Consider the following 15,558-nt stretch of genomic DNA (forward strand, 5'->3'; position numbering starts at 1 on the left):
CATCTTCTGGATAAATACGGGTTGCTGCAAATGTTCACAGATTTCGTCATAGTGTTTATCTTAACCATTATGTTATAGTAGTAATAAAGTAACATATTAGAATTCTATATATTTTTTGGTTTTGAATTAGTTCTTAAATACCATTGTCAAGGCATTGTCCAAAAGTTTCTTGTGCAATAATGAACGCGTCGTAAAACCGTGGCCGTGTCAGAGAAAACGTCAACGTGACAGCTGGTTGGGTTTTTTGGTCGCTCCGTTTCGGTAAAAGTGAGATTTTTATAGTTAAAAAATCACTGAAAATGGCCAATGTCGAAGAGTTACAGAAGTTGGTGAAGGAGCTGAAAGCCAGACTGGCTGCCGCACAAGGCGACACTCGCCCAGCGCGGCAGAAAATCGAAGTCATGTCGTCCGAAGTTGTAGATTCCAATCCGTACAGGTATTTCAACAATTTCCTTTACTAAACCTTGAAAAGAGTAACGAAAAGTAGTAGAAACATTTATATATAAACTTCTTAGCAACTTTTTTACTTTATTTGCTGGTATAATGCTTTACAAAACAGTTTAAAACTATAAAACGTTCTCGCAATATGTTACCATAATAATTGCTTAAAACTGCTATGAATCATGTTTCAAAATATTTAAAACATTCGTATTTAGTATTTTTAAGTTCTCTAATGTTGGTTCAAGGCTATTTGTACTTGCGTTTTTGATATATTTGGCAAACAATCACCATGAGTAGATAGTATATGTGATAAAGTATTTGTCTTCTTTGCCTATTCCACAAATATATCCGTCTGTCGGTTTCTCTATGCACATCAAAGGAGCCAAATAGACAAATATGTTAGTAAACCGTCCACACTATGGTTATATTCAACTCCATGTGTAGATGGTCATATTCGTAAGTGTCTGCATGTTTGTCAGTATGTCAAATATTTTTCTAAGTACATCAAAAACCCAATAGCAAATACAAATAGCCAAGTGAAGTGCTGCCACAATATTACATACTGTGTCATATGTAATTCAATATTGTTTGTACAGTCGTTTGATGGCGCTGAAGCGAATGGGCATAGTGGATAACTATGAGAAGATCCGGGACCTGTCGGTGGCCATTGTAGGGGTTGGTGGAGTTGGCAGTGTCACTGCTGAGATGCTCACTAGGTGTGGCATTGGGAAGGTACGATTTGGAAATAATAATGTAAAATTTTAGCACCAAATGCTAACGGCCCAAGTACCTTAAATAAATTAAAGACATACCTCCCTAATAGAAGATTACACCAATAGCTCACATGTGTGAAAATAGTTGGTTGAGTTATTTTGAATTTTAATTTGAATTTAAATCTGCATGCTCAAGAAAGTATACGACTCTTGAAAACGTATGAAGTCTCCAACCAGGTTTGGGTCAGTGTAATGTCTAACAACATCAAACCTTAGAGTAGACTCATGTCCAGCAATGGGATATACATATTATAACGGGTGGACAATGATGATGTTGAAATAATTTGTTAAGCTGTTTGTCTGAAAGTTTTCACACATATTCATTGTTAGAGTGCCTCCAGTGGTTATGTGATGCTTATAGAGCTAAAGTAATTTTTGAAACGAAAGATATTTAATAATTTTTAATAATAATAATAATAATAATAACGCACACACTCAACATAGCCCCGCACTAGGGAAACCCTGTGTCGCGGGTGCCATGGACACACATATAGACAACCACAAATTACACCCTAACTTACGAGAGAAATAATTGTAGGCCATACAAATATTTCTCCCGGCCCGGGAATCGAACCTGGGACCTCTGCGTGGCAGTCCGGGATGCTAACCGTTCGGCCACGGAGGCAGTTAAGTGAAATTACAAGTGAAGGTTGAAAATGTTCTGCTTTTTTTCAGCTAATCTTATTTGATTACGACAAAGTGGAACTTGCAAATATGAACCGTCTATTCTTCCAACCACACCAAGCAGGCTTGAGCAAAGTAGATGCGGCTGCGTCAACATTGCAGAATATCAACCCTGATGTTGTCATTGATGCATACAATTTTAATATAACCACAGTGGAAAACTTTCAGAAGTTCTGTGACACAATTAGGTAATGATATAAATATTGTTATTAATTTAAAGATCATGTTTGCAATACATGTAACTAAATGTTAACAATAATAATAGCACAAAAGCTGTATTGCTTGATGTGTCATGTCGACCCCTCCTACGTAAAGTATCGTATGTCGAAATTGCCAAGTTTACAGGAGAGCGTTTTAAAGTTCTGGATTCACTGAAATAAGCATAACACGTGAATTTAGCATTTCTCAGTTTTATTCGAGAACGAGTTTTAAAGTAACGAGGTTTGCCGAATAAAACTGAGAAATGCTAAAGCCACGTGTTATGCCCATTTCAGTGAATTCAAAACTATAAAACGCTCCCCTGTAAAGTTGGCGATTTCGACATACGATATTATACGTAGGAGGGGTCGATGTGTTGTCTGAGACTCTGAATCCGGCCAACTGTGCTATTGACGGGGAATACCACCTCTACCATTTAAAAATCCAAAATTTGTCTTTTATCTTTTTATTTTTTTGACAACAAATGTTTACAAATGAATAGAACAGACCTTAATTTATATAATGGAACAGAATTTACTTGTAAGAAGAAATGTAACCTTAATAACTATGCTTGAAGTAAAATTTCCAGTCACAACTATTAGTATTGCTTTTGAAGACCAAATATTTGTAAAATGTGTCTTATTATTACAGCACGGGTAGTTTGACCGGTGGGCCAGTAGACCTAGTTCTAAGCTGCGTGGACAACTTTGAGGCGCGTATGGCCATTAATACAGCTTGCAACGAGCTTGGGCAGAAGTGGTTTGAGTCAGGTGTTAGTGAGAATGCTGTTTCCGGGCACATACAGTTCATTGTTCCCGGGGAGACGGCTTGTTTTGCTGTGAGTTTTATTAACATTTTTTTTAACAAATGGCTTGTTAGACTAATTTATTGTCTAAATTCTGCCAGCGTCCATTATGTGCTACTATCATAAACATAATGGAGGGAGTGTATATAGAAAGTATGTTCGGTGACTCAGAGGGAGTATTTAAGAGATTTTTGCACAAGTTGATCCCTAGAACGAAACAGACAGCACAAATTAACACAAATTGTTAGTAACAATTTAAGTACCAATACAGTGTTAATATACAAACAATATTTACAATTTAATATGATTCGTATGTATAAATTTACAGATAATAATTGATACATTTTTGGGTGAGAGGACAGAGACAAAAGGCATTTAATGGAAGTAGTATGAGGAATAGGAGGAAGAATGTCATACAGGGTTTATTGAAATTTAGTCAAAGAATATATGGTCTATGTTTCCTTCATCTAAACCACACTCGCACAATGATTCTTAACATTTATAACTAACCGGATATTTTAAAAATCTCCACTGCCTGCGAAATATTGACATTAATCCACATTTAACTTCAAACTTTTGCAATTGCCTATTCAATGTAAATGACAAGACAACTAAGGAAAAAAGAATCATTTTGTTTGAATTTTCTGGCGGTACCTTGTGAAGATATTATCTTCTAAATCATAGCATCATATTTTTGAAAATTAATGTGCTACGTAAGGTGGGTTACGTCAAATCATTTGTTCTCTATCAAATACAAACGTAATATAGTTGGTGTAGCCATTTCGATTTCTATTAAAATAGTGATATAGTACATTTAGTAGCAATAATTAAAATTTGATAACCTCTTGGTGGCCCAATGTTTACACTCTGCGCTCTGGATGACAAGATCCCGGGTTCGATTCCTGGCAGGACCAATTTGGGAAATTAACTTTTCTATCATATTAGATGACCACAGTGGATTACTTTTTGTTCTTCTAATTTTTATTGCCTATGGTTTTAGTGTGCACCTCCGTTAGTGGTAGCATCGAAGATTGACGAGAAAACGCTTAAAAGAGAAGGCGTGTGCGCAGCGAGTCTGCCCACGACAATGGGCATAGTAGCTGGATTCTTAGGTGAGAACAAAGTCTATTGTATAGTTTTACTTTAACAACCTTGCTTTGGCGATTTTGCTCATGCGTGACAACACAAACACATATCAAGTGCGACTTGTGGTAACTTACACATAACAGTGGCATTGCCACTCAGAGCTTTAAATCCCAAAGTTCTGAGGGGCAACTTATGTCAACTTATGACAATTCCCATATGCCTGTAGTTTTGTCAACACCGACAGTGTGGCAGTACTTTCCCGGACAAATTCTTTCACAGAGAGCTCTACTGCTACTTGAATTTACGTGCAATGGCTTAGTTTTCAGTGTTTAGCTTAGTTTATTTTCATCACACTAGCACGTAAATAGTATGATTGCATGCAGGCTAACTGGACTGTAATGCCCCAAATAAAACACTCGGGTCATTTCCGACCATGGCTGTAATGAGAAGAAAAAAGCCTGAGGATTTTATTTGGGGCAATATAGTCAAGTTAGCCTGCATGCAAACATACTATTTACGTGCAAGTTTGATGAAAAACATTGTATGTGTCACGGGCGGTACGGGAATTATGATTACGGAGTTGAGGACTCCGAAGCCCTCAGCCTTCGACTTAGGGCTTCTAATAGTCTCCTTCGTAATTCCTTGTTTATAATATGTATATTCCCCAAAGACAGTATAAATTACATAACATGGCAAAGAGTAACAAATTATATTGACGTCGTTATAAAAAATGGAAATATAATATCCAAAAATACAATAGTAATAAATTGTAACTAAAATATCACAAGCATTTCGACCCCTCCCACGTAAAGTATCGTATGTCGAAATTGCCAAGTTTACAGTGGAGCCTTTTAAAGGTCTGAATTCACTGAAATAAGCGTAATACGTGACTCGAAACGTTTCTCAGTTCTATTCGGCAAAGGTCGTTCGTTACTCACATAGAGTATTATAAAATTCTAGATATCGGTAAGATGATCTATTAGATGATCACTCTATGTGAGCAACGAGCTTTGCCGAATGAAACGGAAAACTTTGTAACACTTCCCTGTGAACTTGGCAATTTCGACATACGATACTTTACGTAGGAGGAGTCGATTTGTATTATTTAATCATGTACGCTATAGTTTTCATAGACCTATCAGATATGTTTGTCTTGTTATAAATTAGTAATTGTCTTTAGGTTTTGTTGTATTCTTTGTTATTTAAAGTGATTTTAATTTTGAAAATGATAAATATTGTCTCTTTCAGTACAAAACACATTGAAATATCTACTAGATTTTGGCAACGTGAGCTATTACTTGGGCTACAGTGCCCTAACGGATTACTTTCCTACCATGTGTTTGAAGGTGAGTCACATGTAATTTAAAATTAATACTTTTACAAGCCTACCGCTTAACTGAGTCGGTTCCTGAGGTAGCTGCGCGGTGCGGGGGGTGACAGTTTACGTAACAGTTATGTCGCGCTGCACACGGGATAATTTCAACAAGAATCTTCTGACGATATTCAATAATAAGTTGATTGACAGAAGTGCCGACCAAGTTAGTCGATTTTTTTGACATCAAGTGACGGGATGAACAAGCCGTGCGCCGGATGGTAAGCTACACGCCATTCAGAGCTTTAAACCACAAAGATCTGAGGCGGCACTACCACTGCGCCCGTCACCCTGAGACATAAGTTGACAAGTCCCGTGTCCTGTAAGCGGTAGGCCTGTAATATAGGACTACACTAGTAGTCTAGTTGGAGAACGGTTGTATAGTAATAATAAAAGCGCGGTATAATAAAGCGGTGCTGCATTCAAACGTAGCAGCGTGACTGGCTTATATGTGTGCACGCCGTTCTATTGTAAAAGTTCTATCTCATAATTGGATGCCATCGAGTATATAACCAGAAATAGAGACGAAATGTCATTTAATTTGTTTGAAAACTATTCTGCCAAATCATTACGATGACAACTGCGCTCCGATTGGCCAGCCCAAATTCGCAACAATTGACGGGTGTTTTTAGCTTTGCTATAATGGACATTAATTGAAAAATTACATATTTAATGTTTAATTACGATGAAATGTGATTCCGTTTGTTTTGCAATCAGATGTTTTCCTATTTTCCACAGACCACCGAATGGAACAGCCTTCTATTGTTAGAGATATTATTATTTATTACAATAAATACAGAATATTTTTGGAATATACAGAGACGTACACACAGGTCAGTTGTTGGCGCTGTACATTTTCAGTTTTCCAATTTGTGATTTCAGCGCAAACGAAAATTGATATTTAAAAGTGGTGTAAGACCCATTTACCTGATGAGTTGCCAGGGATGGATGGCCCTTATTCCGTCTCTATTTCTGGTTATGTACTCGATGTTGGATGCCAATAAGCAATAACGTATTAACCAATAAAAACACGAAAATTAAGATTTTAATACCAAATTGTAGTGCACGGACGCACTCACACCTCACAACCAAATATACATATTTTACACTCATCATAACATTCACACATTAACACTTCCACTCTCTCTCTGAATTTTTTATTTTTTTTTAATTTTATTTCGGGCATCCAACAGCTTACAATATATTAACAATTTGAAAGATAAACAATCCCAAACAACTACGCCATCTTACTTACTTTCTATAGAAACTAAATTGTCATACTACCGTTTATAATATAATATAATAATAATTATTTATGTCGAAACTGGTCCATAAATTGTTAGTAAATTACAAAATGCTTAGGTCTAAGGGTTAGTTATTTGTACAATACATAAGGACAGCAATAGAAACACAAAACAACATTAATTTTCTATGCGACCGCATGTAGTCGCATCCAATGAGCGAGTATCGGCTAGTCCCAGCGTGCGGACAACGCGCTCAGGATGCGGTCGGGGCTGTCGCGCAGGCGCCAATGATGGCTGCAAACCCGTGCGTGTGCGCTACAGAAGCGCGACAGCCCCAACCCGGAACGCGTTGTTGTATTGCACGCGCAGGCCGTTGTGTCCTCCGCGTATAGTCGACCTACAGACTCGTGTAAAAAGATTGGCAGTAGGCTTTAAAAAACGTTATCTTTACTTGTTTTGTACATCGTGCAAATCTGCGGGCCAACATATTGGCTCGAAAAACCAACGACCTGCGCTCCCTCTCGATGTCGACGTTGTCAGAAAGGTCATCCGTGACCCAGTGACCCAAGTACTTACACCTCGTAACCATATTTAAACGAGCGCCATTAAGTGTTACATTAGGTACAATAGAGTAACATTTAGTATTTGCGTTGAAAATCATCAGCTGGCTCTTCGTAACATTGTACTCGAGTCCGTGGGTCACGGCGTATGACTCACAAATTTGCAACGTAGACATAAGTCCTCTAATCGAAGGGCTGAGCAGCACCATGTCGTCCAATATCAAAACAATAAATAATTCGCGTATTTTCTATGTCGTATTTTGTATTACGTTGTGCCAATTTTCCCTTAACGTCTTAGTATTATCAACAACATCATAATATTGTATCATTGGGATCCAGTGGTGGATACCTGGTGGTGGTGGTACAGGTCCAACCTAGTTTAGGCACCAGTCTTCCGCCACACAATTTAACTCTACGAGGTTCCTTAGTTTAATTACCTTGTGCAATGTATTGTTAAGATGGAAAGAAATACATCATTTGTTATAATTATTAAACAAAGATAGTAAGACAAAATTTACTTTGTTCTGGCTGGATTCGAACCGACGGACTTTTTTGCCTTGCGCCATCTGTGAGAAATCTATGAATTCCGTTCACTAAACTTAATCAAGGGAAATCTCAGCTCAAGTGTGCGGAACTCCACGTACTGTTGGCTCACGTGCTATGCTCGCAAAGCACTGCTGTAGTCATTGTTCTGTCGATCGTATGATATGTAAATTTGGTTGTTGTAAAGCCGAACCCGCAATGCGACGACAGCCACTGCCTCGCGCGACAGGCCGAGGTCAACGCCCGGCCTGCGCCGGTCGAGATCGCCACCGAAGTCAAGGAGGACTCAGGCCCCATACACACTGATAATGAATGGGGTAAGTTTATTTTCATACTACTAATTACACTTTGTAACAAATTTCCAAAAAAATATCGAGTTCTTAGGTTTTCGCGATTATTACACATAGGAAATGAAACTATTTTTCCGGATTTAAATCGCGTATATTTGTTTTATCATACAAACCGACGTTTCGGGCCCTTTACAGGTCCCATGGTCACGGTTAACTGAGGTGGAACAGTCATCAACCAGTTATGTCTAAAATATTAATGCAAACCACCCTATTTTTTCACTATAGTTACAAAAGTTATTAATTAAATATTTTATTTTTAATTTTATAAAGAAGCATTCCAATTTACGCTACATTGTTTTACAAATTATATTATTGTAATGTTCCATGTTGTTTCCAAAAAAATGTTCTGTTTCTGGTTTGACACTATTGGTTTTTGTTTAATTAGGCAGCAAGTGTGTAAAAAAGAGTAGTTATACCTTTGAAACATCCTTTTTCTGGTTGTCACAGTGGTATATACATTGCTCCATATTTACATAATCTCGCAAATCTACGTTTTTAGGTTCTTTGTCATCAATATGTAGAATTTTGGCTGAAATATACTATTGATTTATGATACAATGTACCCTTTTTGTGTTTCCTTAACGTACGCAAATTTCACAAAAAGATGTCGGCCGGGGTCAAGGACTCAGGTTCAAGAACCAGTGATCAATACGTGCCGTTTGCTATTATTATGTAAGTAAGAAGATATTTCACAATCGAAACTTATTTTTCAGGTATCAGCTTAGTGGATGAAAACGTACCGGAAGATGACGACACTAGCAATCTAAAATTAGTGGATGGCGTTCAGGTAAACGGATAAGTTAAACTATAGGTTAAAGTAGCATTTATCAGTTAAATAGATTTCCTTTTGTAGTCACCAGTATCTTATTTCGTACTTATATAAAGAGTTCATCCAGGGAAGTACTGCCTTACCTATTTCTGCCGCCAAGCACTAAAGTCAGCATTACTGTGTTTCTGTTTTTAAGGGTAAGGGCGCTGGTGAAATTACAGGGACATGGGACTTGCCAACTTATGTCTCAGACGGGTGCAGTGGCAGGGTCCCTCGAATCTTTGTGATTTGAAGCTCTGAGTGGCACTGCAACTGTTGTAGACAGGCGTGTAACTTACCATTATATACATAATTTCAATAAGAAAGAAGATGTCCATAATATTAACCTTAGAGCTAAGTCCAAAGTCATGGTACCACGATTTCGTTTAACCAAGGTAAACAACTCTTTTATGGGGAAATTTATACGTTTTTACAATAAGGTTCCGGAGCATATATTAAGTTTATCATTTCCTAAGTTTAAAAACTACATTAAAAATATTTTGATTGAAAAATCATATTACAAAATTGAAGACTACGTGTTAGATAAAGATGTATGGAAAGACGACATGGCTCCAGAATCCACACAAATTTGATTCAGTGTATTCCATAGCATTTAAGTTTATTTGAAAAGAGCAATCCCTAGAGTTTCTTGCTCGTTCTTCTCAGGGAGGTCAGCGTAGTGAACGAGCAGTAGCTTAAATGTGACGATTTCAAGTGTAAATTATTTTACCTATGGAATAAATAATCTTTGACTTTGACTTTGACATCAGGCGCGCGACTTGTTCGTCCCGTCATCGTCACTTGATATTATAAAAAAAAATAATGTTAATTAAAAGAATGTTCTTTCTTAATTTGCTAATGCACAAATATGAACTATATATTAGAAACATTGAGTATATAACTAGAAACAGAGATGAAATAAGGGCCATATATTCCTGGTAACACATTAGCGATACAGCTCTTTTAAATATCAACTCTCGTTTGCACTGAAATATAGACAGGCCAACCACTGACCTGTGTGTACGTCTCCGTATATTCCAAAAAATATTCTGTATTTATTGTAATAAAGATAATATCTCTAACAATGCCGTGCTGTTGTATTCGGTGGTGTGGGAAAAACAGCAAAACACTTAATTACAAAACAAACGGAATCACATTTCATCGGTAATTAAATATTGAATATGTAATTTTGCAATTTTCGTCCATTATAGCAAAGCTCAAGTTAACTGGTCGATTTGAAGCGAAACAGTTGACGACACTCGTCAATTGTTTCGAATTCGAGCTGGCCAATCGGAGCGCAGTTGTCACAGTAATGATATGGCAGAATAGTTTTCATACAAATTGAATGACATTTCGCCTCTATCTCTGGTTATATACTCGATGCCCGAATCCGAGAACGACGATCCGAAATGCCACAGGGATCATTTTATGTCTTAAGTGTACAAGTGATATTCGTATGTTTTCGTGTTCGAACCGGACTTAGTTCACAAGCGACGTCCCAAGTGGGTCCGAGTTTTCTAGATTTCTATAGTCTCGTATTCCGAACGAATACGAATTGGATGCGATGCGCAATCGCGCTAAGTCCGCCGGGATTTGTGTGAAATAGTTTTGGTTTTGTCTTTTGCTTTCATATTATGTATATTTTTAACCGACGTCAAAACAGAAGGAAGTTCTCAATTCGATTTTTTATTTGTGAACCGATTTTGATGATTTTTTTTATGTTGTAAAGAGGGTACCTCGGTATTGGTTCCATTTTAATTTGAAGAAAATATTCCATCTCTAAGGATGGCGAACTAGGGGATGAATCCGGTTTCGCGCACTTTCCGGTAACAGATTTCAAGAAAACTAGGCAAATATATGTAATTCCACAAACGCTTGAGGTCGGTTTTTTTATTATAAAAAAGTTATATCCAAATTATTTTGTAATTTGTTTTTAAACTTTAAATAATATGCGACTCCACGTGGAATCGTGGACTTGTCATCGTGTAATAGACTCCTGACGCAGTCACACGGACTCTTGTGTTCAGAATTTCTCTGTGATGTAAGCAGAGTGAGATAGAGATAGACAACCCCTAGGTTCTGAAAGAGATGGTTGCCATCAGAGAGTGCTCCAAGCCAGGGCTCCGTCACTCGCTCGAGGTTACGCAATAAATGCCTACCGCTGAGTGTACCGACGTCGGCACAAGCGCTCATACAAGTCTTTTATTTATGAGCATTCGGGTCCGCACGACTGCCCACGGCGGGCAGCGTTATTTTCAACTGTCTGGGTGCGTGTTTAGGTTCCTTTTTTGTCATAGTGAATGCCTGGTGTCATTTGTCAGATTTAGCAGGATATTATAGCGTAGGTATTTTCGATTTTGTATGAAAGTGATGTATCTGTTACGTAATAACTATTAATCAATCTGTCCGAGATTGATTGCTTGCTTAGGTTGGTAGTGAATAAAGGTACCAACGTACAAAGGTAAATTATACGCAAATGTACTAAAAGAACCAACCCAATTCAGAACTCTAAAAAGAAATCAGGGCTTTGATCCACGAAGTCTAACCAAATTAATTGACATTGAAGTAGTATGTAGGTGCGACTCCAAAGGTATACGTGGATTTGTGGTTGGAGTCAATTTTTTTTATAATGACGGGATGAACATGTCATGCATCGTGCGTCTGATGGTAAGCTACACGCCTGTCCATAACAGTTGCAGTGCCACTCAGAGCTTTGAATCGCATAGATCTGAGGGGCACTGCGACTGCGCCCGTCACACTGAGAACACTAGAACCCTTACCATTCAAAACCGGATCACGATAATGCTCATATTACTGCTTGGCGGCAGAAATAGGCAAGCTGGCAGTACTTCCCTGGACGAACTCTTTCACAAGGAGCTCTACTGCTACTAAAAAAAAAATGGCGACGTCAAGTGGAGTCATGGACTGTGAACGTGAACCTCCTCCCTCTCGAAATAGATTTGCGATGCCCTACAGGTCTACTATGTAACATTATATATTGAATACAACATTATGTTTGTTTAAATTTCAGGTTGCATACAGCATTCCCGTGGACAATAGCACGCCCGAGTCGAGCACAGGCGGCGCGGTCGCGGCGTCGGAACTCTCGTTGGAGGAGCTCATGCAGCAGATGAAGTCCATGTAAGGCTGGCTGGTCATGAAGATCTCGTGAGGATTTTATTACATGAACGGGTGTTTCGTGAAGTTGGCTTTGGACAGTAAAAAATGGATTATAAAGGCCATTACGTTGTGTTAGAATATCTTTTCCTTATCCGATAATAAGAGACGTGAAGATGCCACTACAATGTGTTGATTTGCATTCTTGCCATATCTCCAGAGGTGACTATATCCGAAACTGAACCCAAACCACCAAAAAAATAAATCAGACTAAAGAATTTCCTAAATTCCTATTTTTTATTTAATTGCAGTAAACATATTTGATCCAAAGGTCATTGACTTGCACGGCACTTGCAAACGTTTTGAACAATGACTTAAATGCGCAGAAAGAAACCCATTTTAGATCTATTTGGTGGTGGGGTGCGGATAGTGACGGCGGGGGATTGTCGTATCGAGTGCGCGATTGGTAGATCAGTCGACCTTGCTTCCCGCATTGCGTCTACTACGTCGCGCTGACATCCCGCATCCCGCTATTCTAGTCTGTCACGAAATGCCACATGGTTTAGTATGTAAACAAGAGTCAGTAGTGCAAAAAAGAACCGCTACCAAGTTCTCCAGAACCTGCATGGTAATCCATCAAGTACAAGTGCGTGTCTATTCTTTTGGCATGATGTGAAACGTTTAGTTTACGCGGAGTGTCGAAGTTTCAACTTTGTTTCAAAGTTGTAGAGTCTAATGTTGAAACGAAACTCACTTGCGAATCTCTGCGTGCTGGTGGTGGCTCCGGTACGGAGCTCCATTAGTACCTGGCTCCACAAGCTAGGTACTTCTAGTAATACTTTCATGCAACCTAAAGTTGGTAAGTACCAAATGTAAGTTAAAAAAACTTTTTTCAGTCATCTTTTCTAAATAATATTGATAAATAAGCGATCGTATCGCTCGGTGAAGCGGGTGGCGGGGTCACTTGCGTGGTGCATACGACTTGAGGCAATTTTGCAAAACTTCACGAGACACAGCCCGAATTTTGAACAAAATATTTTTTTAAATATTTTTAGATGATTTAGCATTATTTCTATTATTAATTTCTTAAATATGGCGAGAATGCTAATCAATACACTGTATAATGAGTTATAATCATAGATAACCTCCTAATAGATGCCGCATACAGGGCAACTGTCGTGCACCACACATCCGTGCAATTGATCATATGTAAAATTTTGCAAAAATTCATCACTTAGTTTCGACCAAGTATCAGACCCGTGCGCATCTCCTGATATTTATGTATTGTTACACTGGTTTCTTTGAATCGAACTATAAAAATGACTATCTGTGTCGTTAAATAATACTTATCAATAAGAAACAAAGATTTATTAATATACAGCTTCTGCGTACACGGATGACTTGTGAATTTGGAATAAATATTGTTAATGATAATCTCAGTACAGAGTACTAAAAAAACTATTAATTATAAAAGAATTACGTCTATTGGCTAAGTTTTATTGAAATATCCTCTAGTTCGCCACTATACAGGACTTGACACTGGAGATAATAAAAATAGGTTCTCACTACAACACTATATAAAGTATATTGAGAGAAAAACGCCTTGAATTGGAGAAATAGCAAAATCAACCATTAAAGTAATTGCTCCTAAATTAAAGTTAGGCGCTATTTATAAAAATGAATCTTCATGCGTGAACAGCCACCCTTCGAGGTGGATGGTTTTCTTCAAAACGAAATGGGACCACTATGGAAGTACCCTCTTTTCAACAAAAAAAGAATCATGGAAATCGGTTCACAAATACCGGAGTTATCGCGTAACATACATACAAAAAAAAAAGAACATACAGTCGAATTGAGAACCACCTCCTTTTTGAAGTCGGTTAAAAAGTATAGTTTGCTTTTACGACAAGTTGTCTTATTAGTTAAGATTACAATGAAAATTATGTAACTTAAATCTTCATAATGTTGTTCCTTATAGCAACTATGGATGTAAGTTACAATTTTGATGAAGAATCGTTTACTGCAGAACATGGGGCATAAAACTCTAAAGCGGTTAGCACTATGGATGCTTAACAAGGAGGTCCCGAGTTCCATTTCCGGTAAGACCAATTTGGAAAGCGGACGTACTGGAATGAATTTCGTTGTTTTGGTATTAATAATTACCTAGTTGTTGTCGGGCAAATTATGACTTACTATTTATTCAAAGTGTTTTTTGTTTTGCGCCTAAATTGCAATTTAAATTGTGTATGAGTCGAAAATTTAAATATCCTGTACTCATATCAATAATTATTACATTTTTAACACATCTGTAGTGTCCAAAGCCAATTTCACGGATCACGTAAGTTCGGTTTTTCAAAAAAGCGTCGTATAAAAAAAACCATAATGTACGAAAATGTGTATTCTGATAAAGTCTAAATCGTCGGGGATAGTGCAATTACGCGTAATAAGTTTCCATTTCGGTAATTTATTGGCCAAATGAAATCCGCGGGAATGTCGTGGCAACCAAATTAGCGTGATTTACGGGAATTTATTGTTATCAGTCCGTAGACAACTTAAACTAATGCTTACTGTGCAAAAATGAAACTCGTAGCCGTTGAAATAACAAAGTAATAATGTTAAATCCCAAATAAGGTGGAGATACGCGCTTTTTACCAATATACGTTTTTATTACATTACAGTTTTTACTACGTACGCGGATTTGTACTATACCCGACGAAATGCTTTTTTGAATGTTATAGTTTGTGTTGTTTATTTATTTAAATGTGTAGATTAATTTTTGAGCACAATTAAAAGAAAACAGTTTTAGGCCCACATTAATTAAAGTTCTTAAGTGCAATGTTAATGGAAGATCTCCCTGTGAAAGGGAAAGACCATCACCTTACCTGTTTCTGCCACCATGCAATAATGTGAGCATTACTGCTTTTCGGTTTCGAAGGGGGTGGTGGTATAACTACAGGTACATGCGACTTGTCAATTTTGTGTCAAATCAAATCATATTACGAAAAAATGCGCATCAGAGGTATCATCTCAGATTTCAAGAAGCATTTTAAGTTCTGCGTCATAGGTATCTTGTATGACACAATCATATGTGACCCACAGACGGCACTTGATTTATAGGTTTGTTATTAAGCGGAAACTTTGACAGCTGTCAGATGGTGAGTTGATATGCGCTTATGTGTTAATTACTAATAAAGACATTTGAATGAAGTGGGATGGAATATTATAATTTAAAATACAATGTCAATGTATAATATTGTAACATTTTAATACCGAGTCTGCATTTGAGATGGATTTGTTAATATGGGCCTTGAATGTCACAAAACAAAATGGCTGCTTCCATACTGTGTGTATCGAATGTAATATGTGAAGACGTTTGTGTCAAAAGCATTTTTTTATGAATTTTTGCATTCCAAGCTTTTTAAATTAAAACAATATGAAATAATTAATTAAAATAATATGTCATATGTTTAGATTATAAGTAATGTTTAATGTTTGGATGTTTAAAATTTTATAATTATATTTATTGAAATTTTGTTATAGCTAAGCGCCGATATACAATTATATAAGATGGATTTTA

General features: G+C 37.3%; 1 protein-coding gene across 1 annotated transcript; it reads left to right on the forward strand.

The window, feature by feature from the left end:
- The first annotated feature begins 239 nt into the window (after positions 1 to 239).
- Positions 240 to 13,439, forward strand: LOC113230183 (ubiquitin-like modifier-activating enzyme 5). Its single transcript, XM_026463992.1, has 9 exons — positions 240 to 436; positions 1,038 to 1,173; positions 1,890 to 2,086; positions 2,748 to 2,934; positions 3,902 to 4,013; positions 5,236 to 5,333; positions 7,894 to 8,023; positions 8,770 to 8,843; positions 11,896 to 13,439. Exons 1-9 carry the CDS (start codon positions 300 to 302, stop codon positions 12,007 to 12,009), a joined length of 1,185 nt encoding a protein of 394 aa, XP_026319777.1. The 5' UTR covers positions 240 to 299; the 3' UTR covers positions 12,010 to 13,439.
- The last annotated feature ends 2,119 nt before the right edge of the window (positions 13,440 to 15,558 follow it).

The sequence above is a fragment of the Hyposmocoma kahamanoa genome, unplaced genomic scaffold, assembly GCF_003589595.1.
Source record: "Hyposmocoma kahamanoa isolate Upper Pololo Valley unplaced genomic scaffold, ASM358959v1 63, whole genome shotgun sequence".
Taxonomy (NCBI): domain Eukaryota; kingdom Metazoa; phylum Arthropoda; class Insecta; order Lepidoptera; family Cosmopterigidae; genus Hyposmocoma; species Hyposmocoma kahamanoa.